This window comes from Budorcas taxicolor, chromosome 8 (assembly GCF_023091745.1).
Source record: "Budorcas taxicolor isolate Tak-1 chromosome 8, Takin1.1, whole genome shotgun sequence".
Taxonomy (NCBI): domain Eukaryota; kingdom Metazoa; phylum Chordata; class Mammalia; order Artiodactyla; family Bovidae; genus Budorcas; species Budorcas taxicolor.
Window position 1 is genome coordinate 57,121,113 of NC_068917.1, and position 27,832 is coordinate 57,148,944.

At 42.0% G+C, this 27,832-nt stretch overlaps 1 protein-coding gene across 1 annotated transcript in view; it reads left to right on the forward strand.

Moving 5' to 3' along the window:
- Window positions 1-23,588: 23,588 nt before the first annotated feature.
- CEP78 (centrosomal protein 78) overlaps window positions 23,589-27,832 on the forward strand; it is a 36,851-nt gene continuing 32,607 nt past the window's right edge. The window contains exon 1 of the mRNA XM_052645120.1: window positions 23,589-23,841. Within this exon, the coding sequence (XP_052501080.1) occupies window positions 23,589-23,841 (253 nt within the window). The remainder of the gene's footprint in view (window positions 23,842-27,832) is intronic.

The following is a 27,832-nucleotide window of genomic DNA, read 5'->3' on the forward strand; positions in this document are numbered from 1 at the left end:
AGGGACTAATGAGGTAAAGAACTATTTAACAACATGGCATTTTGTGCTTATCTGCCCCTGTACCCTTCCTTTTGTCTCTAGGTGGTTAACCAAAGGTGTTGAATAAGATAAGGGCTGACCTCATGTCATACTAGGACAAATAGAAATGAAAATGGGCCAAAGAACTAAACAGACATTTCTCCAAAGAAGACATACAGATGGCTAACAAACACATGAAAAGATGCTCAACACCACTCATTATCAGAGAAATGCAAATCAAAACCAGAATGAGGTACCATTTCACGCCAGTCAGAATGCTGCTATCCAAAAGTCTACAAGCAATAAATGCTGGAGAGGGTGTGGAGAAAAGGGAACTCTCTTACACTGTTGGTGGGAATGCGAACTCGTACAGCCACTATGGAGAACAGTGTGGAGATTCCTTAAAAAACTGGAAACAGAACTGCCTTATGACCCAGCAATTGCACTGCTGGACGTACACACCAAGGAAACCAGAATTGAAAGAGACACGTGTACCCCAATGTTCATCGCAGCACTGTTTATAATAGCCAGGACATGGAAGCAACCTAGATGTCCATCAGCAGATGAATGGATAAGAAATCTGTGGTACGTATACACAATGGAGTATTACTCAGCCATTAAAAAGAATACATTGAATCAGTTCTAATGAGGTGGATGAAACTGGAGCCTATCATACAGAATGAAGTAAGCCAGAAAGGAAAACACCAATACAGTATACTAATGCATATATATGGAATTTAGAAAGATGGTAACAATAACCCTGTATGCGAGACAGCAAAAGAGACACAGATGTATAGAACAGTCTTTTGGACTTTGTGGGAGAGGGCAAGGTTGGGATGATTTGGGAGAATGGCATTGAAACATGTATAATATCATATGTGAAACGAATCGCCAGTCCAGGTTCGATGCATGATACAGGATGCTCGGGGCTGGTGCACTGGGATGACCCAGAGGGATGGTATGGGGAGGGAGGTGGGAGGGGGGTTCAGGATGGGGAACATGTGTACATCTGTGGTGGATTCATGTTGATGTGTGGCAAAACCAATACAATATTGTAAAGTAATCAGCCTCCGATTAAAATAAATAAATTTATAAGTCAGACACGACTGAGCGACTTCATTTTCACTTTTCACTTTCATGCATTGGAGAAGGAAATGGCAACCCACTCAGTGTTCTTGCCTGGAGAATCCCAGGGACGGGGGAGCCTGGTGGGCTGCCGTCTATGGGGTTGCACAGAGTCAGACGACTGAAGCAACTTAGCAGCATATTTTAAAAAATAAAAAACAGAACTTTAGACATAAAATTAGAAAAAAAAATGAATTATGTGGGACTCACAAAAGCATATCATGAGATACAATTTTCTTCAGTATACAGGGAGGTGTTAACAAACACATAAACACATTTCACTACTTGTTTTGAACATTAACTTTCACTAGTACCAATGTAAGGGTCCTTTACTGTTGCTGTCTGATAAAACAAGTTTCTGAGATGCCATTTGACTTGTGTCCTGAGAAAAGAGCTCAGGAGCAGTGCTGCAGCACATGCCCCCCCGCGCAAATAGCCCTGAGAATGTTTGTGATTAGGCCTCCTGAATGGATAATTTCCATTTCTGTTCTTGATATTTATTCTTATATTATCAATGTGGGGAGTTCAGTTCAGTTGCTCAGTCGGACTCTTTGCAACCTGATGAATCACAGCACGCCAGGCCTCCCTGTTCATCATCAACTCCCGGAGTTCACTCAGACTCACGTCCATTGAGTCAGTGATGCCATCCAGCCATCTCATCCTCTGTCGTCCCCTTCTCCTCCTGCCTCCAAGCTCTCCCAGCATCAGAGTCTTTTCCAATGAGTCAACTCTTCACATCAGGTGGCCAAAGTACTGGAGTTTCAGCTTCAGCATCATTCCCTCCAAAGAAATCCCAGGGCTGATCTCCTTCAGAATGGACTGGTTGGATCTCCTTGCAGTCCAAGGGACTCTCAAGAGTCTTCTCCAACACCACAGTTCAAAAGCATCAATTCTTCAGTGCTCAGCTTTCTTCATAGTCCAACTCTCACATCCATACATGACCACTGGAAAAACCATAGCCTTGACTAGATGGATCTTTGTTGGCAAAGTAATGTCTCTGCTTTTGAATATATGCTATCTAGGTTGGTCATAACTTTCCTTCCAAGGAGTAAGTAAGTGTCTTTTAATTTCATGGCTGCAATCACCATCTGTAGTGATTTTGAAGCCCCCATAAATAAAGTCTGACACTGTTTCCACTGTTTCCCCATCTATTTCCCATGGAGTGATGGGACCAGGGGGGTACATAAACTGCTTCTGGACTTATCTACTATTAATTTTGGACCTTTGAATAGGAGATGTTTTTAAAAGTCACATCTCCACCTGTGATCTGGAGACACAGAGAATAAGCTAAAAAGTAGACTGTACCTGACTCACAATTTCCAATGCTGTGAAAAGGAGAGGCCACATCAACAGGATAGAACAGAGAAAGGAAAACGGTCTCCTGGGAGCAATTCTGAGACTCATTAATGTACCCTATCATTGATTCCGCAATAGAACCAGCAGGAGTTGTCCTAGTCTCCCATTGAGAGGCAAATAATTACTTTCTGGGAAAGGTAATTCAAATGGGGTTGTTATAGAAAGCAAATAAGCATATGTAAGTCATACTATCAGATAAAAGAATATCCTTGGAACAAAAGAAATAAAGTGCAGAATGAAAGAATGTAGGCTATAACAACATAAAATTTCCCTATTTCCCCCTGCTAGTTTTCTCCTCTCAATTTCTAAAACACCTCTAAACTAAAAAAACAGAAGTGACAAGCATCATGACTCAGATTAATATAAAATGAAACCCTGTTTGTGTCTGTAAATACATAAAATGAAACACATAAGATTACAAAGAATATCAGCAATATTGAAATGCAATGGTCAAAGTATTAAAATAACATTTATGGTAATATAAATGCTGCATTATTAGCAAAAAACCAATATCTAACAGCTGATCTACTACAAAAATTTTATAGTAAATTATATTACAAGATATCTGCAACAACTGTAATGTGATGTGCACAACAGAATCTCCACCCTGAGTCCCTTGACACACTTCTTCCACCGTCAGTATAAGGGTTAACATGTCTATTTCTGATGCATGGCCCCTTGAGAAGAAGTATTGAGAAGATCCCAGACCATTTTAGTGTCTCCCTTCAGAGTCTCTGAATCTAAGGATGGAGCAAAGCTCTGATTCTGGAGTTGTATCAGTACAACCAACCTTAAGAGGTTCCTTGAGACCTCTCATAAAATAAGCCTTAAGTCTCTTTCAACCCATTTTTCAAAGTTCTGTACTAGCCTAAATGTTGCCACTGAATTTTAAAACTCTTGCAACTTGGGTTGGGTGACCAGACTTGCATGGTGATTTCACTTTTGATAAACAGTACCACATGGAAAGCAAACTAGAGTCTTCAATGCCAGCCTTTGGGAAGTTTGGGGTTGCGGGAGTGCTAAGTATTCCCTTTTGAGGATACCCCCCAATCCATGACATAGTTGCTGGTTAGAGGCAGGATGTTGAGGCAGTGGGCATGCCTGTATCATTTCCAAGGCCTATGTCTGCCTTGGTGCTCAAATTTTAACTCTATTACTAAGTATTCTTGGAGTGTTGCTATCAATGACCCCTTTTTTTCTTCAGCCCTGATTCAGTTCAGTTCAGTTGCTCAGTCGTGTCCGACTCTACAACCCCATGAATCGCAGCACGCCCTGTCCATCACCATCTCCCAGAGTTCACTCAGACTCCATCGAGTCAGTGATGCCATCCAGCCATCTCATCCTTGGTTGTCCCCTTCTCCTCCTGCCCCCAATCCCTCCCAGCATCAGAGTCTTTTCTAATGGGTCAACTCTTCACATGAGGTGGTCAAAGTACTGGAGTTTCAGCTTTAGCATCATTCCTTCCAAAGAAATCCCAGGGCTGATCTTCAGAATGGACTGGTTGGATCTCCTTGCAGTCCAAGGGACTCTCAAGAGTCTTCTCCAACACCACAGTTCAAAACCATCAATTCTTCGGCACTCAGCTTTCTTCACAGTCCAACTCTCACATCCATACATGACCACAGGAAAGACCATAGCCTTGACTAGACAGATCTTAGTCGGCAAAGTAATGTCTCTGCTTTTGAATATACTATCTAGGTTGGTCATAACTTTTCTTCCAAGGAGTAAATGTCTTTTAATTTCATGGCTGCAATCACCATCTGCAGTGATTTTGGAGCCCAAAAAATAAAGTCTGACACTGTTTCCACTGTTTCCTCAACTATTTCCCATGAAGTGATAGGACCGGATGCCATGATCTTCGTTTTCTGAATGTTGAGCTTTAAGCCAACTTTTTCACTCTCCATTTTCACTTTCATCAAGAGGCTTTTTAGCTCCTTTTCACTTTCTGCCATAAGGGTGGTGTCATCTGCATATCTGAGGTTATTGCTATTTCTCCCGGCAATCTTGATTCCAGCTTGTGTTTCTTCCAGTCCAGCGTTTCTCATGATGTACTCTGCATATAAGGTAAATAAGCAGGGTGACAATATACAGCTTTGACGTACTCCTTTTCCTATTTGGAACCAGTCTGTTTTTCCATGTCCAGTTCTAACTATTGCTTCCTGAATTCAGGCAACTCCAGGGGTCATTGGTGAAACCTAATAATTTCTGGCTATAATTTTCTCCCATTCTGACCTAATCTCATTTCTTCAAGCAGGGCTCCCCTGTTCTTCATCATTAATGGCCAATTGTAGACATAGCTCCAGCATGAACTAGTCATTAGAAGATTTTCCCTTTCATGCTGATGCACAGTTGATTCCAATTGATTGCCAATAGGTTATACAACCCACTCTGCAGGGCCCAGAATATAGAAATAGTTAATGTAGAATATAGAATATAGAAATACAGTTAATCTAGAATATAGAAAGAGTACAGAGAACAAGTCAATGGCAGGTGCTTGGAACAATGGCTCTCAAACTTGGTTGCCTGCTATGATCACCTGTGGAGTCTTTGAAAAATGCTTAGTCCTTGGAAAACAGTATGGAGGTTCCTAAAAAAACTAAAAATAGAACTACCATATGATCCCACAATTCCACTCCTGGGTTTGTATCTGAAAAAAACAAAACACTAATTTGAAAAGAGACATGTATCCCAATGTTCACAGCAGCATAATTTACATTAGCCAGGATATGAAAGCAACCTAGCTGGCCATCAACAGATGAATAGATAAAGAAGATGTGGTACGTGTGTATGTACATACACACACACACACACACACACACACACACACACATATAAAATGAAATATTATTCAGCCACAAAAAGAATGAACTTCTGCCATTTGCAACAATGTGGATGGACGCAGAGGCTATTAAATGAAACAAGTCAGACAGAGAAAGACAAATGCTATATGTTTTCACTTACATGTGAAATCTAAAAATTAAAACGAATGAGTAAAGCAAAACAGAAATAAACTCAGAGACATAGAGAACTAACTAGTGGTTACCAGCAGAAAGAGGGAAAGGGGAGGAGCAAGATAGTTATAGGGGATTAAGAGATACAAACAACTATGTATAAAAACAAATAAGCAACAAGGATATATTGTACAGCACAGGGAAACATAGCCATTATTTTTTATACCTCAAACAGAAAATAATGCATTAAAACATTGAATAGCAATATATACCTGAAACTAATATTATAAATTAACTACACTTCAATTTTTTGAAAAAGTAAGAAAAATGTTGTATCCAGAACATATCCCTATCAAGTAAATCTGAATATGTGGAATAAGACCCAAGCATTGTTACATTATTATCACAACTATGAAAGAAAATGATCTCAGTATGTCTTTGGGTGATATGACTACTCATGGCTCTTTTTCATTTTCTAAGTTTCTTTGCAATTTTAGCTTTCTGCATAACTGTGAATGGCTTTTATGATATGTAAGTGATTAATCCATTTTTGATCTAATAACATTCAAACAGGAATAGAGTTGCAAGGCTTCGTATTGTTACTGAAATGCAGATCTGTGTACCTGACGCACAATGAGGCCAAACGATACCAAAACACTGGGGTTTGGAACAGAGAAAGGTTTATTGCAAGTCCCACAAGATGGGTGACTCATGCCTTAAAAAACCCCAAACTCCCCAAAAGCTTTCAGCAAAGCCCTTCTATAGGAAAGGTGAGGGAGGGGTGTAGTTAACTGTTGCAAACTTCTTGGTATCAGATTCTTTGTTCTTGAGGTCAGGTCATGGTCAGGTAATGACATTTCTGTAAATCTCTACCAAACAAACATTATTCTCTGTTCTGACAAGGAAGGGTGAGATCCCAAGGCATAAAACTTTTACCCTCTAAGGTCCTGATCCTGATTTAAGAGGAAGCAGAGCTAGCTGGGAGCTCCCTGAGGGGCCAGTTCCCCAGATTCTGCTAGCTGTCATCACTGAGGGAGCCAGGCACCCAATCCAACTGGCCCTCAGTGTCCTCAGGCCACCCAAAGAGGGTAAGACCAGGTCCCACAGACTGTGGGACCAGGCAGATGCTACTGCTATTAGGTTGCAGAGACCAGGATGGAGGAGAGGTTCACCGCTGCCTCAAGGCCTGGCCCGAGGCTAGTGGGTGGCCTTAGTGAGGGCTCTAAAGCCTTGCAGGACACATCTCCAAACCTGTTCTCTGGGCATCCCAGCTCACCCACTGGCCTAGGGCCAGGTGAGCTGGAGAGCCTTGGGGAGAAGGCCGGGATCTGCCTCTTAACATCACTCTCCACCTCACAACCACCACATAACTGTTGTCTCAATCCCCTCACTAACTGTCCTTTCTTAACAGTTGGTTGTTTGTGGGTGGTGCCCACAGCTGCACTATCCAATGGCTGAGCAGGACCACTAATGGGTGGCTCATTGACAGTTGGTTGCCAGTGGGGGCCCACTAAGGCACCAACCAATGACTGAGCAGGACCAATTGCCTGGGAACAGGGCGTAATGATGCATGACAATGGCTGCTGTGTTAAGAGCCTAAGAGCCGAACTCACTGGGCTCTGTTACATACAGACTGCCCGCTCAGGCAGACTGCCTCTGCGATTGGCTGCAGAGGTGGGGATGGGAGAGAGGTTCACTGCTGCTTCAAGGCTTGGGCCAAGGCCAGTGGATGACCTTGGTGAGGATCCTGGAGCCCTGCAAGACACAGCACCTAGCCTGTTCCCTGGGGGCCCCAACTCATCCCAGGGAGAAGGCCAGGACCGCATCTTCCTTCACTGCCCGCCTGATGATCACTACTCTACCAACTGTTGGCTGAATGACTAACTGTTGCTCATTGGCAGTTGGTCACTTGGAGGAGGGGCCACTGAAGGGCTAACAATAGCTGAGCAGGACCATTAATAGTCATGTGGTAATCATTGCCTGGTTATGGGGTGGTGAGGGAATGGCCGGTGGGGTAACTGGCGCATACCAACGGGGTCGTGTTATGGGATGCGAATGGCTGTGTTCTGTTAAAATCTTATAGAAAGACAAAAAAATCCCCTGCTCTGAGAAGTATAGGGAAAGGTGATGAGCAAAGAGAGTGGGAGAATCTGAAATAACTTGCTTTTTTCATATAACTTGAGTTTTTCAGTCAAGCATGTGACAACATTACAGGTTGTAACCTGGAGTTTATGAACTTTGGTCAGTCCTACAATCTCCAGAAATTGAGTGGAAATACTGAGTTTCTGTCTTTCTGGTGAAAGATATTCAATGAGTTAGGCAGATTTTCAAGGAGACTCACAGCTCCACTGCTTCAGATCCTTGGTGTCTGAAGGTGTGATGTAAGAATCACCTGCATGGGAAATACAGTGGGTTTTTGTTAAAATGCAGTTTTAAGTTCTACTCCAGGCCCACTGATTTAGAAATGTTCAGATAAATAAGATACTTTTTTAAAAATTAAAAGTAAGTTTCAATTATTCCATGGGTTATACTAAAAAAAGAAAAAATTCAGTTACTGTTACCTACAACCACTAGGATAAATCTTAAAAGTATTATGCTAAATGAAAAAAGCCAGACACAAATGGTTATGTAATATATGATTCTACTTACATGATATAGGGGAAGAGGTAAGTTTATAATGATGGAAGTCTGATCAATGTTTCTCAGGGACAGAGGGTGAGTTGTGTGGGACAGAGACAGTAGGGATTGATTAAAAAGGGAAATGGAGGTATTTGGGGGGTGATGAAAACATTCTATATCTTGAGTATGGTAGTAGTTACATTATGTATACATTTGTAAATAGATGTATATCCCTAAAAGGGGAAATTTTATGTGTGTAAATTATATCTCAATAAAGCTAATTTTAAAAATTAATTTCATCTGAAATTAAAATTTTGGCATATATTTTTATTTACTGAATCTGCCAATCCTGTCTGATACTGAAATGAAAAAACTCCTCTTTTAGAAAGAACCTCCAGTAATTTGTAGCTACACCATACACAGATGTTTTGTGACTTCAATGCTAGAGCTCTTCTGTGAACTTAATACTATACCACCAATAACTGGACAAACAAGATTGTATCACTTGTTTACGATGGCCTGGGTAAATCTGGTCCCTGCCTAAAGTGGATTTTTATAGTTATTAGAAGCAACCATGTGCTTTATACCACAGGCTGCCCAGTTTTGCAGTGTACAGTGGCTAGCAGGAAGAAATTTTTGTTTTGATCATTTCAGCCTGGCAGTTTCAGACAGTGCTGATGCCTCTTTGTGGGCTGAAACCAGGAAGTGTGGTTGAAAAGTTGCTAATGAAAAGGCAGTAAGGCAGTGTTTTCCTTTCTGTTTCAGAAAGGGACCTGCAAACGCTAATAACCATCCTTTTGCTGAGGGAACATTGCCACCTAGCAACAGAATCAAGGCTCCAGACCAAGGATACATTCCAGCTACACATTTTCAAGTGCATGGAGGTGCAAGTTTGGCTTTCAGTTGCTTTCCACTTAGCATTTAGGGTCTGTATGCTTTCCACGAAAAGCAAGAGAAAAAGTCATTAACCAGTAGAACCTAGGTTTGTGAAAAGCAAGTGGAAAAGATTTTTTTTTTTAACGACAGTAATATAAATAAGAATAGATTCCCTTTAGTAAGCGCTAGTATGAGGAAAAACTAAGCAAAACTAAATAAACTACATTGAAAGAAACTTCTTCCTGCCAAAAGCTATGTGTATGAAATTCACATTTATTTTGCAATGAATAAATGTCCAAGTTTCTGATGTATACAAAAGGCTGAATAAAAATGATCAGCAATTAATACATAGAATCTTGTATATAAAAACAGCATTACTAGGAAGCATTAAGCTTGGCTCCCACTTGAAATTCCAGGATTAAGAAAATGTTTCTCCCAAATCTAGCTAATCCTGCAGTCTCCAAACTTATGCCTACAAAATTCACTAAGTCTCCTGCCGTGTGTGTAATACAGGAAACAAATCTTGCCATCAGAGAGGAGAAACTAGTTAGAATTTCCCAAGCATTTGATGTGGGCTTTTTTTTTTTTTTGACGAATAGTAACTCCTGGCTTAGCACAACCAATTTTTTAATAAATATGTACTGTGACCTGTAGCAACAAAGATCATATTGCTGTAATAAATATTTACTGTCCTTTATTTGATGCTGAAGAATCATGATTCCAAGATAGTGTGTGGTCTTACAGTTAGTTACTAAGTATGGATATATTTTATAAAATTATATAACCTCCATCAATGAGATTATTTCATTGAGAAAAAAATCTTGAATTTTCAATCAAAGCAGTCACCTCTTTCTTACGGCAAACTTATAATGGGTCAGACATAGAACTACAAACACATAAAGGAGAGAAGAGTATCATTATGTCCATTTTACAGGTGAAAAAACTGAAGCTTGGAGGGCATAAGTAATTTGGCTGAGATCACACAGCTAGCAAGTATCAGAACCACACTTCAGGTAAGGGTGGGATGATTTGAGAGAACAGCACTGAAACATGTATATTACCATATGTAAAACAGATGGCCAGTGCAAATTCACCATATGAAGTAGGGCACCCAAAGCTGGTGCTCTGGGACAATACAGAGGGATAAGGTGAGGAGGGAGTTGGGAAGGGGGGATTCAGGATGGGGGGGTACACATGTAGCCCTGTGACAGATTTGTTGATGTATGCCAAAAACCATCACAATTTTGTAACCATCCTTCATTTAAAAAAAAAGAACCACATTCAATGCCACTGGCTGGAACTCCAGAGGATGAGAGTTCCTTACTAGCAAGGCAGTGAAACACTTGAAATACTTGGCTACATCTCTCCTTAAGCCAGGCTGAAGCAGGTAATGCCTAAATACCTAGTCAATCTTCTTCAGGTTGTGTCCTAAAAGAAGGATAGTTGAACTCCAAAGAAACCCACAGCCAGATCTCAAGGCCATCTATCCTACCAGAGAAGACTCCAGCTGTCTCAGGTAGGGTACTGAACAGGTAATCAAATGCTATCCTAAACCAACTACCTAAAACCTAGTGGATTAAAAGACCAACCATATTTTTTCTATTCACGAATCTGCAATTTGGACAGAGATCAATGGAGACAGCTCATCTCAGCACCAACTGGTACAGCTCAGAGGCTGGTACTGAAGTCACTGAGGGCCTCTTCACTTACATGACTGGTGATTAATACTAGCTGAGGGCTGGAACTTTAGCTATGGCTGCCAGTCAGAATACCTATATGTGACCTTCTCATGTGCCCAGGGCTTCCTCACAAAATGGTAGCTGGGTTCCAAAGGTGAGCATTCTTAAAGAAAGTTTCAGTTAGAAGTTGGATTGCCTCTTATGACAACTTTAGAAATCACTTAACCTCACTGTTGTGCATTGAACTGTGTCCCTTCAAAAGACATGTTTAAGTTCTAACCCCCAGTACCTGTGAATGTGACGTTACTGGGAAATTGGGTCTTTGCAGAGGCAATAAAATTAAAATGAGCTCATATTAGATTAGGTTAGGCCCTAATCCAGTGACTTGTGCCCTTAGAAGAAGAGGGGGATTTGGAGATGGGACACATAAGGAAGAATGCTTTATATAACAACAGCAGAGAATGAAATTATGCATCTACCAACTAAAGAATGCCAACGATCTCTGGCAAACACCAGAAGCTAAGAGGCATGGACAGATTTTCCCTTGTGTCTCTCAGTCATGTCTGACTCTGCAATCGCATGGACGGTAGCCCATCAGATTCCTCTGTCCATGGGATTTCCCAGGCAAGACTACTGGAAGGGGCAGCCATTTCCTTTTCCAGGCGATCTTCCCAACCCAGGGACTGAACCCAGGTCTCCTGAACTGCAGGCAGATTCTTTATCATCTGAGCCACCAGGGAAGACCAGATTTTCCCTCAGAGCTCTCCAAAAAACTCAATCTTGCTGACATCTTTATTTCAGACTTCCAGCCCATAAGAGAATAAATTTCTGTTGTTTAAACCATCCAGGTACTTTGTTATGGCAGCCCTAAGAAAGTAATACAATCACATCCGCTGCATTCTATGCACTGAGACAGCCACAAAGTCCCACCCAACGGAAAGGGAAACAAACTCCAAATTTTAGTGGAGACTAGCAAAACTCTGGAAGAGACTGTGGAATTTGAAATACTGCTGTCTTTATTTTGGGGAAATACAATTTGCTGCAAGAAGAAAACTCTAATCCATAAGACTTGACCATCTTTGGGCAGCTGCTTTGCTGAACTCTATATCCTGGACTACCTAAAGTTTTCAATATGTTCTTGACTTGATGTTGCAAAGATACTGAGATTAGAATTCACTTCTTACTACATTGTGTGCTGGGGTTAGTTTCATAAATGAAGATTTATCCTATATACATATATATTATTCCCTCAAAGGCAGTAAGAGCTGCAAACACTTTCTTTTTTTTTTTTTTCCACTCCTACAAAAAGAGCTTTGAATGGACTTTTGTATATGGTTTGACATAAAAACTAGTGACAATCTAGCATGTTTATCCATTTGTACCTAATTTAAAGAATTTTGTGACCCAAGAAGCTGGGCTCTGAGGATGTTGTGTCCTTTTTACGGACAAGATGCAGCCAATTCATGTATTTTGGCTGCCATGACATGAGAAGCCGGTGTGAGCCTTGGTGGTGAATAAGCCCAGGTCCAGGAAGTCCCATTCCCCTTGTGTTTAATGTCCGTGACATCTGCTAAGGAAGAATTCTTCCTACTCTCTGTACAACTCCGAAGAAATGGATGAGGGCCCCTGGGTTATACCACCTGTGAGCCCAGGGAGTGGACACAGAGCACTAGAAAATGTTCCCTAGTACCAGTGTCGTCTTCTTCCTGCCATTACGCAGCCACTGAGCTTTACTTTTTTTCCATGTTCCCATACAGACAAGAGTTGGGGAGGAGGAGTTGGGCATCTCTCCGAGACAATTCCCCACTCTTCATTCGGGACACTAGCGCCCTCAGTATAGAAATCCTGTCTGACTGTTCTACCACTTGGGTGTGTATGAAGATAACAAAAACAAGACCACAGTCCCACTTGACACCTCGATTACAGCCTGAGGCTGAGGTACCCAGGTAAGTCACACCTGGGTTCCTGAAACCAACGGAAACTGAGATCATAAATGTGTGTTGCTTTAAGCTGCTAAATTTTGTGGTAATTTGTTATGAAGCAATATATGATATGTACTCATTTGCATCTGGCTTTTTTCAGTCGACATTAAATTTGTGAGAGTCAGCCATATTTTTGCATATAGCAAGAGTTCACTTTCACTGTTTACTGTTGTATTGAAGTTACTACAATTTATTCCCTTCTTGGCCCATATTTGGGTTATTTCTAGTTTGGGACTATATGACTAGCACTTCTTTGAACAGTCTTCTGTGTGTCTCTTGGGACATATATGTACATAGATCCGCTGAGGATACCTTAGGAGTGCAATTGCCAGCTCACAGGCTAGGCATCCATTCAGCTTCCCACAGTATGGCCAGCATAAAGTGCTGATGCCGATTTACTGCTCCGCTAGCAATGCATGGAGTTCCAGTAGCTCCACTTCATCAACTCTCTTTCTCATCTTAGCTATACTGATGTGGTGATACATATAGTGATATCACATTGTGGTTTGAATTGCTTTTCCCTGATTAATTATTGTTTGCTTTAATTTAATTAACTTTCACTTCCCTCATTAGGATGAGCATCTTATGTTTTTTGATTATTTTGGGTATTCTCCTTTGTGATGTGCCTGTTCAAGCATTTCCCATTTTTCTGTCAAGTGGCCTTTTAGTTATTGGGTTTTTATACAAACTGGAATCAAGTTCTTGTTAAAAACAGATATTGAAAAGACTGGTCATTATTTGATTGAAAAAATCCATTTATTGAAAGACACTATACTGTCACCTTTGTCATAAATGAAGTGACCATATATGAGTCTACATTCAAACCTTTCTTTTCCATTGCTCTATTTCAATTCTGTGTCAACACCACATTGTTGTAATTATCATAGCTTTAATGAGTCTTGTTGTCTGATAGTGTGAGTCCTCCGACTTTGTTCTTGTTTTTCATGTCTTACTATTGCTTGGTCCTAAGAATCTCCAACTAAATCTTAGATTCAGTTTGAATTTATTCACACATTCACACACACATATGCACACACACACACACACACACACACACACACACAAGGATTCTGACTCCTGTTGCAAGGAATTTGTAGAATGTGTGGAGATCAATGATTTTCCTATTGCATCAAATCTGCAGTAAGTGTGAAGATTATTGATTTACAATGCTGAGTCTTGCAATCAATGACCATGATATATTTGTCCATTTATTTACATCTAAATTTAATTTTTCCCAATAAAGTTTCTCAGTTTTCTGTGCAGAATTTTTGCAAACTTTCCAGTATACTTATTCCTATGTGTTTGACTTAAAAATAAAAACAAAATACTGTTACTATAAAATAAAACATAAAGGAACCATGTAGATAAATTTATAGCTTAATGATTTTCCAAGACAAATTCCCTTGTAATTGACACCCAGGAGAAGAAACAGAACTTTGCCTAAAGCCCCTCCATATGTCCTGATCCAATTATAACTCCTTTCTTCCAAAATATAATCATTTTCCTGACTTTTATAATTAGCTTTTCCTTAAACTCCTTTATAAGTGTATCACCCTACATTACTTCCCTAGACAGGATGGTTTAGTTTTGTCTAGTTTTAAATAATGATTTTTTTCTCTTTTAATCTACAGGTCACTTTTTCATTCTGTTATCGCCCTTCAATTTATCTGCTGAAGAACGCAAGGCATTTGACATGTAGCGTTTCCCACAATACAGGTTTTTCTTAATATATGTCCATGGTGAAGTTCAACATGTTCCTCTATTCTATTTCCTATAAAATAGGAAACTGACCAATCCTTTTGGAAAGACTATAGATAGTGACTGGAGAAGGCAATGGCACCCCACTCCAGTACTCTTGCCTGGACAATCCCATGGACGGAGGAGCTTGGTAGGCTGTAGTCCATGCTAAGGGTCAGATATGACTGAGCGACTTCCCTTTCACTTTTCACTTTCATGCATTGGAGAAGGAAATGGCAACACACTCCAGTGCTCTTGCCTGGAGAGTCCCAGGGACGGGGGAGCCTGGTGGGCTGCCGTCTATGGGGTCACACAGAGTTGGACACGACTGAAGTGACTTAGCAGCAGCAGCAGCATAGATAGTGATGTATTACTTCATCAGGAAGCAGACAACATCTAGCTCTTTCCTTTTTGTGATGTTAGCAATCACTGATACTTAGTGACTAGATCTGTTAACTCATTAGAGTTTGCAAAATTATAATATTAAAATTCAATCATTTGTTTTTCCTTTTATTGGCTGAACTACTTTCCTCTTTTCCCATAGAAACTGTCCCACAATTTCAAAAAGTTCTCAAAGGTGAAAAAGTTTATACGACATTTATCAAATTTGCAAATGCCAATAAAAATGCTAAGGCAACACTGTCCAAATTGCAATCTTCTGTGAGATCACCCAAATTTAAATATATACACACATTCTAAATTCAACTTAAGATATGTGACATGTTTTGGCCAATGGAGTGTTAGTAGACATGATGCTAGCAGAAGCCTTAAATGAGATTGTGTGGTTGGGCTCACCTCTTGTGTTTTAGTGAACTCTGTGAGAAGACCATGACTAAGAGCTGCAGCCCTACAGTTGGGCTCCAGAGTAAGATTTGTGGGAAAGACCTCAAAACTACACAAAGCATGCAGCAAAACTGCCAACTTAGAGGTCTAAAAGAGAGACACTGCAACTAGAGCTCACAGGTTGAAGAAAAATAAATCCTTGTTTGTGTAACTGAGTTTTAGGACAATTCATTCTAAAGCATTATCAGAGCAAGAGCTGACCAATACAACATTCTCCAAATCATTGTTATATAGATGGCTGCCACCATGCTTACATGTAATTGTGTACTCAAATTCTGAGACTTCTTGGTACCTCTCCAACACATTTTACACAGTTAAAGTTTCCCCAAATAAGTTGTTTAGTAATGTACCATGAAGACGTCTCCCTAAGCTTTTATTAAATGTAATGCAAAGCCTTTCTATTCATTTTCTGCTTGTAGGTAGTTGAAATGCTTTTCATGAATCTAAAAGGATGGAAAATTGTAAAGAAACATCTTTGTGGATAGGTGTTATTCACAAGGTAAAATTACAAACAAAACAGGCATTTCACTGAGTGTAGAGCAGTGATGTCATGGCGCCTCTAAATGCCAAGTGAACAAAGGCACTTAATAAATAGTGAATCCTCCTCGCTCCACTTGAGAGGGAGAACAAGCTGTTATAGAATGATAGAGAAATGCTCTTAACAGCTATTTACAAGACCCTGTGAGCTTGGGTACTGTGCAGCCACAAAGCAACCTCTGTCTAAGGCAATGGATTACAGAAACTTGAAAGTGGAAAAAGAGTGAAAGAATGAAAGAATACTCTTCTTATGGTGACTCATTCACTCATTCATTCATTCACCAAATAGTTACTGATTGTACCACTGTTATAATCATAACTGCACAGAACACAGAGAGGTACCCTGGCTCTCAGGAAGCTTAGACACCAGAGAGGGAGATAAGATATAGATGACTTACGCAGTTCCACATATATTCTGTTTAACTGTTTACAAGTTGAGAGGAAAGAAGGGATCCATAGCATGGTTGGATTCTCAGTGAAGTTTTCCCAGAAAAGGAGGTGTAAAATACACTGACTAAAAAAAAAAACATATATATATATATATACACAACATGTATATGTATAACATATATATGTATAACATATATATATATATAATAAGTAGATCAGGAAGGGAGCAAACATGCAAAGACAATTAGACCCATTTATTTAAAAAAAATTGAGAAAGTGAAATTAAAGTCAAATTACAGAGGGTCTTGAATGTCAGTCTTAAAGAGTTTGGCTGTATTGATCGGTAATGGGTGTCATGGATAGTTTGGAACAGGGTGATTGCATAATGAAAGCACCTTGGGAGGTGTAATAAAGGATATAGGCAAGAAGGTGGGACGACCTGAAGCAACCACCATAATTCAGGTATAAAATAATAAACGGCAAACTAGCGTAATGGCAACACAAATGGAAGGGAGAAGTATGAGCGATGTTACAGAGAAAAACTGTCAGGGCTTAGTCATTGATTGGATACATTCATTTGTTCATCTAACAGATGTTGTCAGTGGCTGAGCCAGTCACTGGGGATGTAGGAGTAAGCAAAATAGACATGATCTCTTCCTCATGGACTATAAGGTGACACCTGTCTAAAAACGGATGTGAAATATGATGAAGGCTATAGACTAGAGGTGTTATGCAAGCTTATGATATGGAGATCTGATGAGGTAAGTATGTCAGGGGATGCTTTCTTGATGAAGTGATGCATGAGAAAGAAGAGATAAGAAGGATGAGGAAGAATTAATCAGGTGCAAACAAAACAGAAGGACACTCCATGCAGAGGGGACAGCAGGGACAATGTGCCGCTGTAAGTATGCGGCACTGAAAGGAGGCCACTGTGGGCTGGATGATTGAGAATGAAAGGGAATGAGGCGCAAGAGCAAGATGAGGCTGTAGAGACCACGCTCTATCATGTCCAGCGGACATCCTGCTCTGCAGACCAGTGCACTAAGAATGCCAGTGCACAAGAGGGAAGCTTACTCTAGAATGCAACTCAACACACTGCTTCTTTCACCAGGAAAGCCCTGCCTGTTGAACTAAACAATATATCTAGTGGTGATATGATTTACTTTCTGAAGCAAGCTCCTTATCTTAGAGAATGGCAACAGTTTTCAACCAGCAGCCAGTCAGCGACTCCACATTTTTGACCACCGTGAGGAGGTTTGTCTTTATCCTAATAACAATGGGAAGTCACAGAAGAATTTTAAGAAGGGGGGTTGCTGCTGCTGCTGCTAAGTCACTTCAGTCGTGTCCAACTCTGTGCGACCCCATAGACAGCAGCCCACCAGGCTTCCCCGTCCCTGGGACTCTCGAGGCAAGAACACTGGAGTGGGTTGCCATTTCCTTCTCCAATGCATCAAAGTGAAAAGTCAAAGTGAAGTCGCTCAGTCATATTCGACTTTTAGCGACCCCATGGACTGTAGCGTACCAGGCTCCTCCATCCATGGGATTTTCCAGGCAAGAATACTGGAGTGGGGTGCCAGTGCCTTCTCCAAGAGGGAGGGTTAGTGGCTGCATTACAGAGAATGAACTGGAAGGAAGCCAGGGTTAACAGAAGACGAGGAAGTTGGTGTGTGAAATCTCACTTTTCCTGGTGAAATAAGAGGTATTCTCTTCAGATGAGAGAGCAGGGACATTGAATAGTCTAACAGGACAGGACAAGAGTAGAGATTTGGAAGTGTCAGTGTGAACAATCATAAGTAAGGGAGGGGAAGAAAGAAATGGGACCATATGTCAAAAATAAGACAGCCTATGTTATTGACATAGCTCTGTGACCAGACCCAAAAAAAACGTAATGCTCTGAAAGCAGGTGTGAAGATGAATGTTACAGATGAACAGAAAGCATCAGCACCAAGGTTTCATGGGAAGAGAAAACACCTTGGCAGTGTGGGTAAAATGTTGGCATGATGGACCAGGGGTCGAGTACAGGGACTAATAAGAGGCAAACAAAACAAAACAAAACACTGTATTCTAGTCAAACTTACACTCAGCAGACCCCTGAAGGAGGACCATTTCCTGTACCGCTCAGTAGGCCTGTCCCTCCCAGCTCAGGTCCCTACGGAGAAGCCAAGGCATTTTGTCTGAGCCAGACACGGACCTAAATTGTCAGAGGATCCCAGCGGTGCTGTGGGAAGGCAGCTTTTGCTCATCATGTTCCTAGAAATATGTGGGTAGAAAACATCAGATGCTGAAAGAGGAACCAACGCTACTACTAAGCCATAATTAAATATAAGTAGGGGAGAGAATGGGCTTCCTTGGTAGCTCAGCTGGTAAAGAATCCACCTGCAATGCAGGAGACCCCAGTTCAATTCCTGGGTCAAGAAGATCCCCTGGAGAAGGGCTAGGGTACTCCACTATTCCTGGGCCTCCCCTGGTAGCTCAGATGGTAAAGAATCTGCCTGCAATGCAAGAGACCTGGGTTTGATCCCTGGGTGGGGAAGATCCTCTGGAGGGCATGGCAACCCACTCCAGTATTCTTGCTTGGAGAATCCCCATGGACAGAGGACTCTGGTGGGCTACAGTCCATGGGTTGCAAAGAGTCAGACAGGACTGAGCAACTAAGCACACAGGGGAGAGAATATCAGACAAACTTTGAAAGAAATCCTGCCAGATAGAACATAGTAAGCTCGAGGAAAATAAAGTTTAAGTTAATATGTTAAATGACTAACTAATATGATGAAAGCTTGCCTGATCTGCATCTGCAGTAATGACTTGTATGGAGAAGAGATGAAAATGTTCCAGTAATCATTAATCAGCACTTCGTCTGTACCAACACCATGCCAGGCATAGCGAATACAAGGATCAATGAGACATGGTCCCTGCCTTCAAAGGGCTTACTGTTCATGGAAGGAAAACCATCTGAAAAGATGCTGGGAATTCCCTGGCAATTCAAAGGTTAAGATTCTGTGCTTCCACTGCAGGGGGCATGGGTTCAATCTCTGGTCCGGGAACTAAGATCCCACATGTTATATGGCAGTTATAAATAGATTTATTTATAAACAATTAAAATAAATAATAAATTTATTTATAAATAAATGATTAACAAATAAAAAGATGCTTGCCACTGGAGATATGAAGTATTTGACACGGGGATGTCAGGGAGTAGAGTAGTGAGGCACCAAAAAAGCAGAAGAGAAAGGAGGATTAGGGAAAGAAGGCCTCCCAGGGAAGCCGGTCCCCAACCTGAGGCCGGGAAACCGATGGACATCAGCTCACTGAAGAGCAAGCAGAAGTGGAGGGTCTTAGTAAAGCAGCAGCATCTGTAAAGGCTCAGATAGAAATGACAGAACATCAGAAATTTCAAGCTGTTCCACACATCTAGAGAAGACATTCAGGAAGGAATAGAGCAAGAAATAAGACAACAGAGGTAGTCAAATCATGATGGAGCTCATATGCCAAACTAAAGAATACAGACCTGATTGCTGAGGACAATGAGAAATCTACGGCTTTCCAGGAAGCAGTCTGAAGTTCCAGGAGGAACTGGAGAGAGAGATCTTTGTTAGAAGGCATCACCCTGGAGGGGGAAGTTAAGCCTGAGCAGGAAATAAGATCACTCAGGGAAATTGAAATGTCAAAAGGGGTGCACACTGGGGATAGGAATCTGAAGAATACCAACATTTAAAATGGGCCAACATTTAAAATGGGTAAGCAAGAGACATCTGAGAGTGAGACTGAAAAGAAGGCATTAGAGAGGGATAAAAAAAACCAAGTGGCTTGAAAGTGGCTTGATGGAAAACAGAAGAGGGAACTTTAAGAAGATAGGAGACAACTACACTAGATGATACTGGAGAATAAACACAATGGATGCAGCAAGAAATAAATAATACTGAAAATTGGAAACAATTTAAATTACCATCAACAGGAAACTATACAAATAAATTATGGTATTTCCCTACTTGGGACTTCTATACATCAAGGGAAATACATGAAAGCTCAACTTTTTCACTCTGCTCTTTCATCAAGAAGCTTTTTAGTTCCTCTTCACTTTCTGCCATAAGGGTGGTGTCATCTGCATGAGGTGATTGATATTTCTCCCAGAAATCTTGATTCCAGCTTATGCTTCTTCCAGCCCAGCGTTTCTCATGATGTACTCTGCATAGAAGTTAAATAAGCAGGGTGACAATATACAGCCTTGACGTACTCCTTTTGCTATTTGGAACCAGTCTGTTGTTCCATGTTCAGTTCTAACTGTTGCTTCCTGACCTGCATACAGGTTTCTCAAGAGGCAGGTCCGGTGGTCTGGTATTCCCATCTCTTTCAGAATTTTCTACAGTTTATTGTGATCCACACAGTCAAAGGCTTTGGCATAGTCAACAAAGCAGAAATAGATGTTTTTCTGGAACTCTCTTGCATTTTCGATGATCCAGCGGATGTTGGCAGTTTGATCTCTGGTTCCTCTGCCTTTTCTAAATCCAGCTTGAACATCTGGAAATTCATGGTTCACATAATGCTGAAGCCTGGATTGGAGAATTTTGAGCATTACTTTACTAGCATGTGAGATGAGTGCAATTGTGCGGTAGTTTGAGCATTCTTTGGCATTGCCTTTCTTTGGGATTGGAGTGAAAACTGACCCTTTTCCAGACCCATGGCCACTGCTGAGTTTTCCAAATTTGCTGGCAAATTGAGTGCAACACTTTCACAGCATCATCTTCCAGGATTTGAAATAGTTCAACTGGAATTCCATCACCTCCACTAGCTTTGTTAGTAGTGATGCTTTCTAAGGCTTAGGGAGTTGGTGATGGACAGGGAGGCCTGGTGTGCTGCGATTCATGGGGTCGCAAAGAGTCGGACACAACTGACTGAACTGAACTGAACTGACACCTTCATATGTCAGCATGGATGAACCTAGGAAAGATAATACTAAACAAAGCAAGTAGCAAAAGAAAACATAGAATATTATATGCTGTTTAAGAATAGTTACAAATGTAGCATAAATATAAAGACATCCACTGCAGTGATGAATACCAAGTTCCAAAGAGTGGTTACCCAAGGTCAGCTGGGGAATGGTTGTGATTGGGAAAGTCTCCAACAGAAATGGTAATGTTTCATTTCACAAGTTGGTTGAAAGATAGAGGTAGTGTTTGGCTATATTTTGATCATGTTGTAGGTAAAAGTCATTACCATCCACATCTAGGAAATTTTAGTGTAGCATGTGTGCCCATGGAGAAGGCAATGGTACCCAACTCCAGTACTCTTGCCTGGACAATCCCATGGATGGAGGAGCCTGGTAGGCTGCAGTCCATAGGGTCGTCGAGAGTCGGACACAACTGAGTGACTTCACTTTCACTTTTCACTTTCATGCATTGGAGAAGGAAATGGCAACCCACTCCAGTGTTCTTGCCTGGAGAATCCCAGGGACGGGGGAGCCTGGTAGGCTGCTGTCTATGGGGTCGCACAGAGTTGGACACAGAAGCGACTTAGCAGCCACAGCAGCAGCAGCAGCAGCAGCAGCATGTGTGCCCATGCTAGTAGTAGGCAGAGGTATCCAGAATGCAGTGGGTAGAAAAGGAATGCTGTAAACATAATGGCAAGGCCTGATCAGAGGATTACCACTGTTCTAGAAACTGGATACAAATCCAACGTCTAAGCCCAATGGTAAAAGATAAGCTGAGGCATATTTACAATTTTAAAAGTTTACTTGAGTGAAAAGAGATTCAATTCAGGCAGCACCAAACTGGAATTGGTTAGATGTGCTCCACCCACAGAAGCTGCAGAGATTTTTATTTTAAAAGGGTAGAAGCAAAGTAATTATTGATCTGCAACAGTTCTATAGCCTAGTTGGTGATTTTGTGACTGGTTGTCTTTACTGGTTTTTGTAACTGAGACATTTATAGGCTTAGGTTTTGGTTTTTGTAGGTGCCCACATCAGTCTAAGGGCCACATCAGTCCACTGGAGCCACCTCAGTCTAATGGCCTCCTTGCATACTTAATCTAACACCAACTGTCTGAATTCTTCCTCTTAAGTTACTTAACTTCCTGTACCTCAGTTTCTTTTGCAAAGTGGATAATCAGTATTAAATTCTCTGTGGAGTTGTTAGGAAAATTGGATGATTTCATACTAAAACAGTGCTTAAAACTATGTCTAGGAGACAGAACTATACCAACGAAGGTCCATCTAGTTAAAGCTATTTTATTTTAAAAATAAAAAACTTTTATTTTCCAGTAGTCATCTATGGATGTGAGAATTAGACAATAAAGAAGGCTGAGGACCAAAGAATTGATGCTTTTGAACTGTGGTGTCAGAGAAGACGCTTGAGAGTCCTTTGGACTGCAAGGAAGTCAAATCAGTCAATCCTAAAGGAAATCAGTCCTTAATATTCATTGGAAGGACCGATGCTGAAGCTGAAACTCCAATACTTTGGCCACCTGATGCGAAGAACTCTTATTGAAAAAGATCCTGATGCTGGGAAAAATTGAAGGCAGGAGAAGGGGACGACAGTGGATGAGATGGCTGGATGGCATCACCGACTGGATGGATATGCGTTTGAGTTGAGCAAGCTCAGGGAGTTGATGATGGACAGGGAAGCCCGGCATGCTGCAGTCCATGGGGTCGCAAAGAGTTGGACAAGGCTGAGCGACTGAACAGCTGAACTGAACTGAACTGAAGACACCAAAAGTGCTAGTTACCAGACACAGTCATCATTATCAGTCCGAAACAAAATGATTACTAGTAATTACGATAATGTTCTTAATGCATGGAACACGAAACCATTTGCCACCAACTGTGTCAAGCAAGCATAAACTAGAGAAATAAGACTTCTCTGCAGAAATTAACACACATGTGACGATTTAATGATCCACAGATGTCTTTCATTCAGCCGTACATGCATCCTTACGGAGTGTACTCCCTCTCTTGGGTGGTGCAAGCACAGACACTTACCGGGAGTTTAGACCATTGTAAAATGCGTTGATACAACCATATCTCACTTTCATTTGGATCAGTAAACGCTTTTTGTAATCCCCGAATGCCCTAAACCACCTACCTTTTGCACCGCCCTCTTCTCGAAGCCCCCGCCCCGATCCTCCGGCACTGTCCCCACGGGAGGCGGGGCCTGCGTGCTGACGCACGGGGAGCGCGCTGACGTATTCGTGCACCCGCCTGCCCGCTTGAATCGCGATCGCGCGCCGCGGAGAGCGATGAGGCGGGCGCCAACGGCCGGTGCCGTGGGGCGGGAGGCAGCGCGGAAACACGGCATCTAGGGGGCTACCTAGCCGGGGCCTGGGGCGCTGAGTCTTCTGGCGGCTCCCCCGCTCCTGCTCACGCTGAGCGGCAGCAGCCGCCCGGCGGTGGGCGCCCAGGAGCCGGGGAGCGACCCGGGGCCCCGAGGCGGGGTGCGGGCATAGTGTCCGCAGCCTGCGTCCCCCGCAGCCGCGCTCGGGCCATGATCGACTCGGTGAAGCTGCGCCGCGATAGCGCGGCCGACTTCTTCTCGCACTATGAGTACCTGTGCGCGCTGCAGGACTCCGTGCCGCTGCCCGCAGTGCGCGCCTGTCTGCGGGAGGGCGTGTTGGACTTCAACGCCGACCGCCTCCGCGTGGCCGACTGGACGCCGCTTCTGAGCACCCTCAAGAATGATAAAGATCTGCCCTTGATTTGCATCAAGAGCTTCTTCCAGCCGTGGCTTGGCGAAACAGGTTTGTAGTTCCGGCTTTCAGGGGCCCCCATCCCCGCTGCGAGGCGGAGGTTTAGATGGTGCAACGCGTAGCCTGGGTACTGGAAGGGTGCCCAGTGCCCCTTGTGTGTACAGGAGATGGGGCATGCGGCCTAGGACTCCTGCTGGCTCCGCGACCCCGGTCGAGTGCCTTAAGGATCGCTGTGTTCATCTGTTAACGTGGGCTTCACGTGTCTGTGGTTGTTGCAGAATTCACTTCTGTTAATGAACAGTTTGGAGCGTTGTTAATTGTTCGACAGATGTTACCTGGTCTATTGAATAACTTTGCGTTGTACGGAACAAAGAGATTAGGAAACTGATATATCCCAGCTTCATTTCGTTTTAAGACAGGACTCAGAAAAAAAAAAAGTTGTATCACATAGTGGAAAGAGCATAAATGTGAAGGCAGCTTAGGGTTTGAATTCCAGAGCTTACACTGTTCTGACCTGGGCAGGTTACTTTTCAACTGCAATCTCCACACTTGTAAAATGACATTAAAAACCACTTTTTCCATGGGTTCTTAGATTTAGGCAGGTTATGTGTGTAAAGTACCCTTGCACATGAAAGAGTTCAGTCATCTCCTGCCCTGGATGATCTCCCCTTCTACCAGGCAGCAGGTAGATACAAGCACTGTAGTCAGTACTCTGAAAGAGTGAGTTCTTGAGTTACAGAGCATAGGATTTTTTAAAATGAATTTTTTATTTTATATTGGCATATAATTGATTTACAGTGTTATTGTAGTTTCAAGTATACAGTAAAATGATCAGTTATACATACATATATGTATATCTCCATTCTTTCTCAGATTCTTTTCCCATACTGGTTATCAAGTAGAGTTTTCTGTGCTATACAGTAGGTTCTTGTTGGTTATCTATTTTATATATAATAGTGTGTATAGGTTAATCTCAGGCTCCTAATTTATCCTTCCCCTCCACCTTTCCCCTGTGCAAAGCACAGAATCTTGGAAGAAAAGGTTCCGAGCAGGCTTCTGGAGGCAGTACCATCCTTTCTAAGGATATGTAGAAGCTTCTGGGGTGGCAGGAGGGAGCAGTTTGTGTTAGAGGTTGAGAAATATAAGAAAAAATGGCAAAACTAAGGTACCAGAGTGGAACTCAGGGTTTGGGAAAGAGATGAGAGTTGATACTGGCAATACTGTGGGGCCAGACAGAAAGGGGCTTTGTTTGTCCTGTCAGAAGGTTGGTTGTTTATCCTGAAGACTGTGGGAAACACTAAGAACAATGAGATGGACTTTTGATTTAGAAGTTCACTCTGACCTCCATGTGAAAGACAGTTAATTGGATGCAGATGAATTGAATCTAAGGGTCCAAATTAAGTTATAAATGGTTGGACTGGATTTTAGAGATCAATGATTCAGAATGGGTGGGACCTAGTGACCAGTTAGAAAAAGGAAGGCAGCAAGCTTGGGTGAAAAGCCACATCTTTCTGAGAGATACAGAGCACAGTAGGAAGGGAGTGGGGATGGGGAGAGGATGTTACTTCATCTTCAGTGCTTTAGAGCCAACTGGTAAACAGGTCTGGGCCCAAGGTATAGATCTGGGTTTTGTGGAGGACAGGTGTTTGAAGGCATGAGGTTATGCGCAAAGAAGATCCAGTGAGTTGTAGTTCTGAGATGTTTTTTAAGTGGACACACCTGAGAATGCTTATGAATGAGAGAAAGTAGCCAGAAGAGGAGATGTGTGTAGATCTAGGAGAGGAAATGATTTTTTTAAAAAAAACCTGAATGCTTATCATGTACCTGGCCCTTTTCTAGGATCTAGGGTTCACACCGTCTGTTAACTCTTCTCCAAGGACTGCTGCTAAGCTGCTAAGTAGCTTCAGTCGTGTCCAACTCTGTGCGACCCCAGAGATAGCAGCCCACCAGGCTCCCTCGTCCCTGGGATTCTCCAGGCAAGAACACTGGAGTGGGTTGCCATTTCCTTCTCCAGTGCATCAAAGTGAAAAGTGAAAGTGAAGTCGCTCAGTCGTGTCTGACTCCTAGTGACCCCATGGACTGCAGCCTTCCAGGCTCCTCCGTCCATGGGATTTGCCAGACAAGAGTACTGGAGTGGGTTGCCATTGCCTTCTCCAAGGACAGCTCAGCTCATCCCCTGGTGAAAGGAAGTCAGATTATTCTCTGCATCCCATTCAGGTGTAGGAACTGTTCCTTACCTCTGAAGGCACTTACTTACAGCTGAAAGGGACCTTAAAGGCCACTGTACTTAATTTTCCCTAATATTTTGCATTGAGTATAAGAAAAATATATGGCAGAAAGCATTCTCTTCATAGTTCCTTCACTGAACTTTCTTTATGTCTTGCATCCAGTGGGTCTAGCTTGTAGATTTTGGTCTCTTCCTAAACTTGCTTCTTCATCCATATTATTACATTTTGCCTGGACTATTGCAGAAGCACTTAGGTGGTTTTGCTACCCTTGGGCTTAGTTCCTCTAAGGTGATTTTGCTACCCTTGGGCTTAGTTCCTCTAAGTCCATCTGCCTACTCAGCTTGAGTGATGTTCTAAAATAAAAAGATATGTTTAAAACAATGCTTGCAATAACTTTCCCACACAGGATTATTGCATGTTAGTTGCACAGCTTGTGTTTTGCACAGAAGGATGAAATCTGAACTGTGCTCTGCCAAGCCTCATGGGGCTCTTTGGCCCTGAGGAAGGGTTCTTTTTCTAATCATTCCCTTTATCTAATTGGTCCTTCAGCAGCGGGGCTCCTTTTTCTAATCACTGGAGGCACCCTTATTGAGCCAGCGGTAGCCCCAGCCCTCATGACCTATGGGATAAAAGCCATACTCTCTCCCAGACTTGCTTCAGCTAACATCTCTATCATTTTTATTTTTTTAATATTCAAATGTTCAGAGCAGTTTTATTTTCAGTAGCCCCAAAGTGGAAACAATTTAAGTGTCCATCAGTAGGTTTATTGATAAATTGTAGCACGTCCTTACAACAAAATACCACCCAGCAATGAAAACGAATGAGCTATGCACAACAGCCTGAATAATTGTTGTTCACTTGCTCAGTCATGTCCTACTCTTTACGACCCCATGAACTGCAGCTTGCCAGGCTTCCCTGTCCTTGCTATCTCCTGGAGTTCGCCCAAACTCCTGTCCATTGAGTCAGTGATGCCATCCAACCGTCTCATCCTCTGTCGTCCCCTTCTCCTCCTGCCTTCAATCTTTCCCAGCATCAGGGTCTTTTCCATGAGTTGGCTCTTCACATCAGATGGCCAAAGTATTGGAGTTTCAGCTTCAGCATCAGTCCTTCCAATGAATATTCAGGACTGATTTCCTTTAGTATTGACTGATTTGACCTCCTTGCAGTCCAAGGGACTCTCAAGAGTCTTCTCTAAGACCCCAGTTCAAAAGCATTAATTCTTTGGTATTCAGCCTTCTTTATGGTCCAACTCTCACATCCATACATGAATACTGGAAAAACCATGGCTTTGACTAGACAGACCTTTGTCAGCAGAGTAATAATGTCTCTTCTTTTTAATACACTATCTAGGTTTGTCATAGTTTTTCTTCCAAGGAGCAAGTATCTTTTAATTTCATGGCTGTTGTCATCATCCTGAGTGATTTTGGAGCCCAAGAAATAAAGTCTGTCACTGTTTCCATTGTTTCCCTATTTATTTGCCATGAAGTGATGGGCCTGATGCCATTGAGTTTTAAGCCAGAATTTTCACTCTCCTCTTTCACCTTCATCAAGAGACTCTTTAGTTCTTCTTGCTTTCTGCCATAGAGTGGTATCATCTGCATATTTGAGGTTATTGATATTTATCCTGGCAGTCTTAATTCCAGCTTGAGCTTCATCCATCCCAGGATTTAGGATGATGTAGTCTGTGTATAACTTAAATAAGCATGGTGACAACATACAACCTTGATGTATGCCTTTCCCAATTTTAAACCAGTTTATTGTTCCATGTCTAACTGTTGCTTCTTGACCTGCATACAGGTTTTCTGAGTGAAACA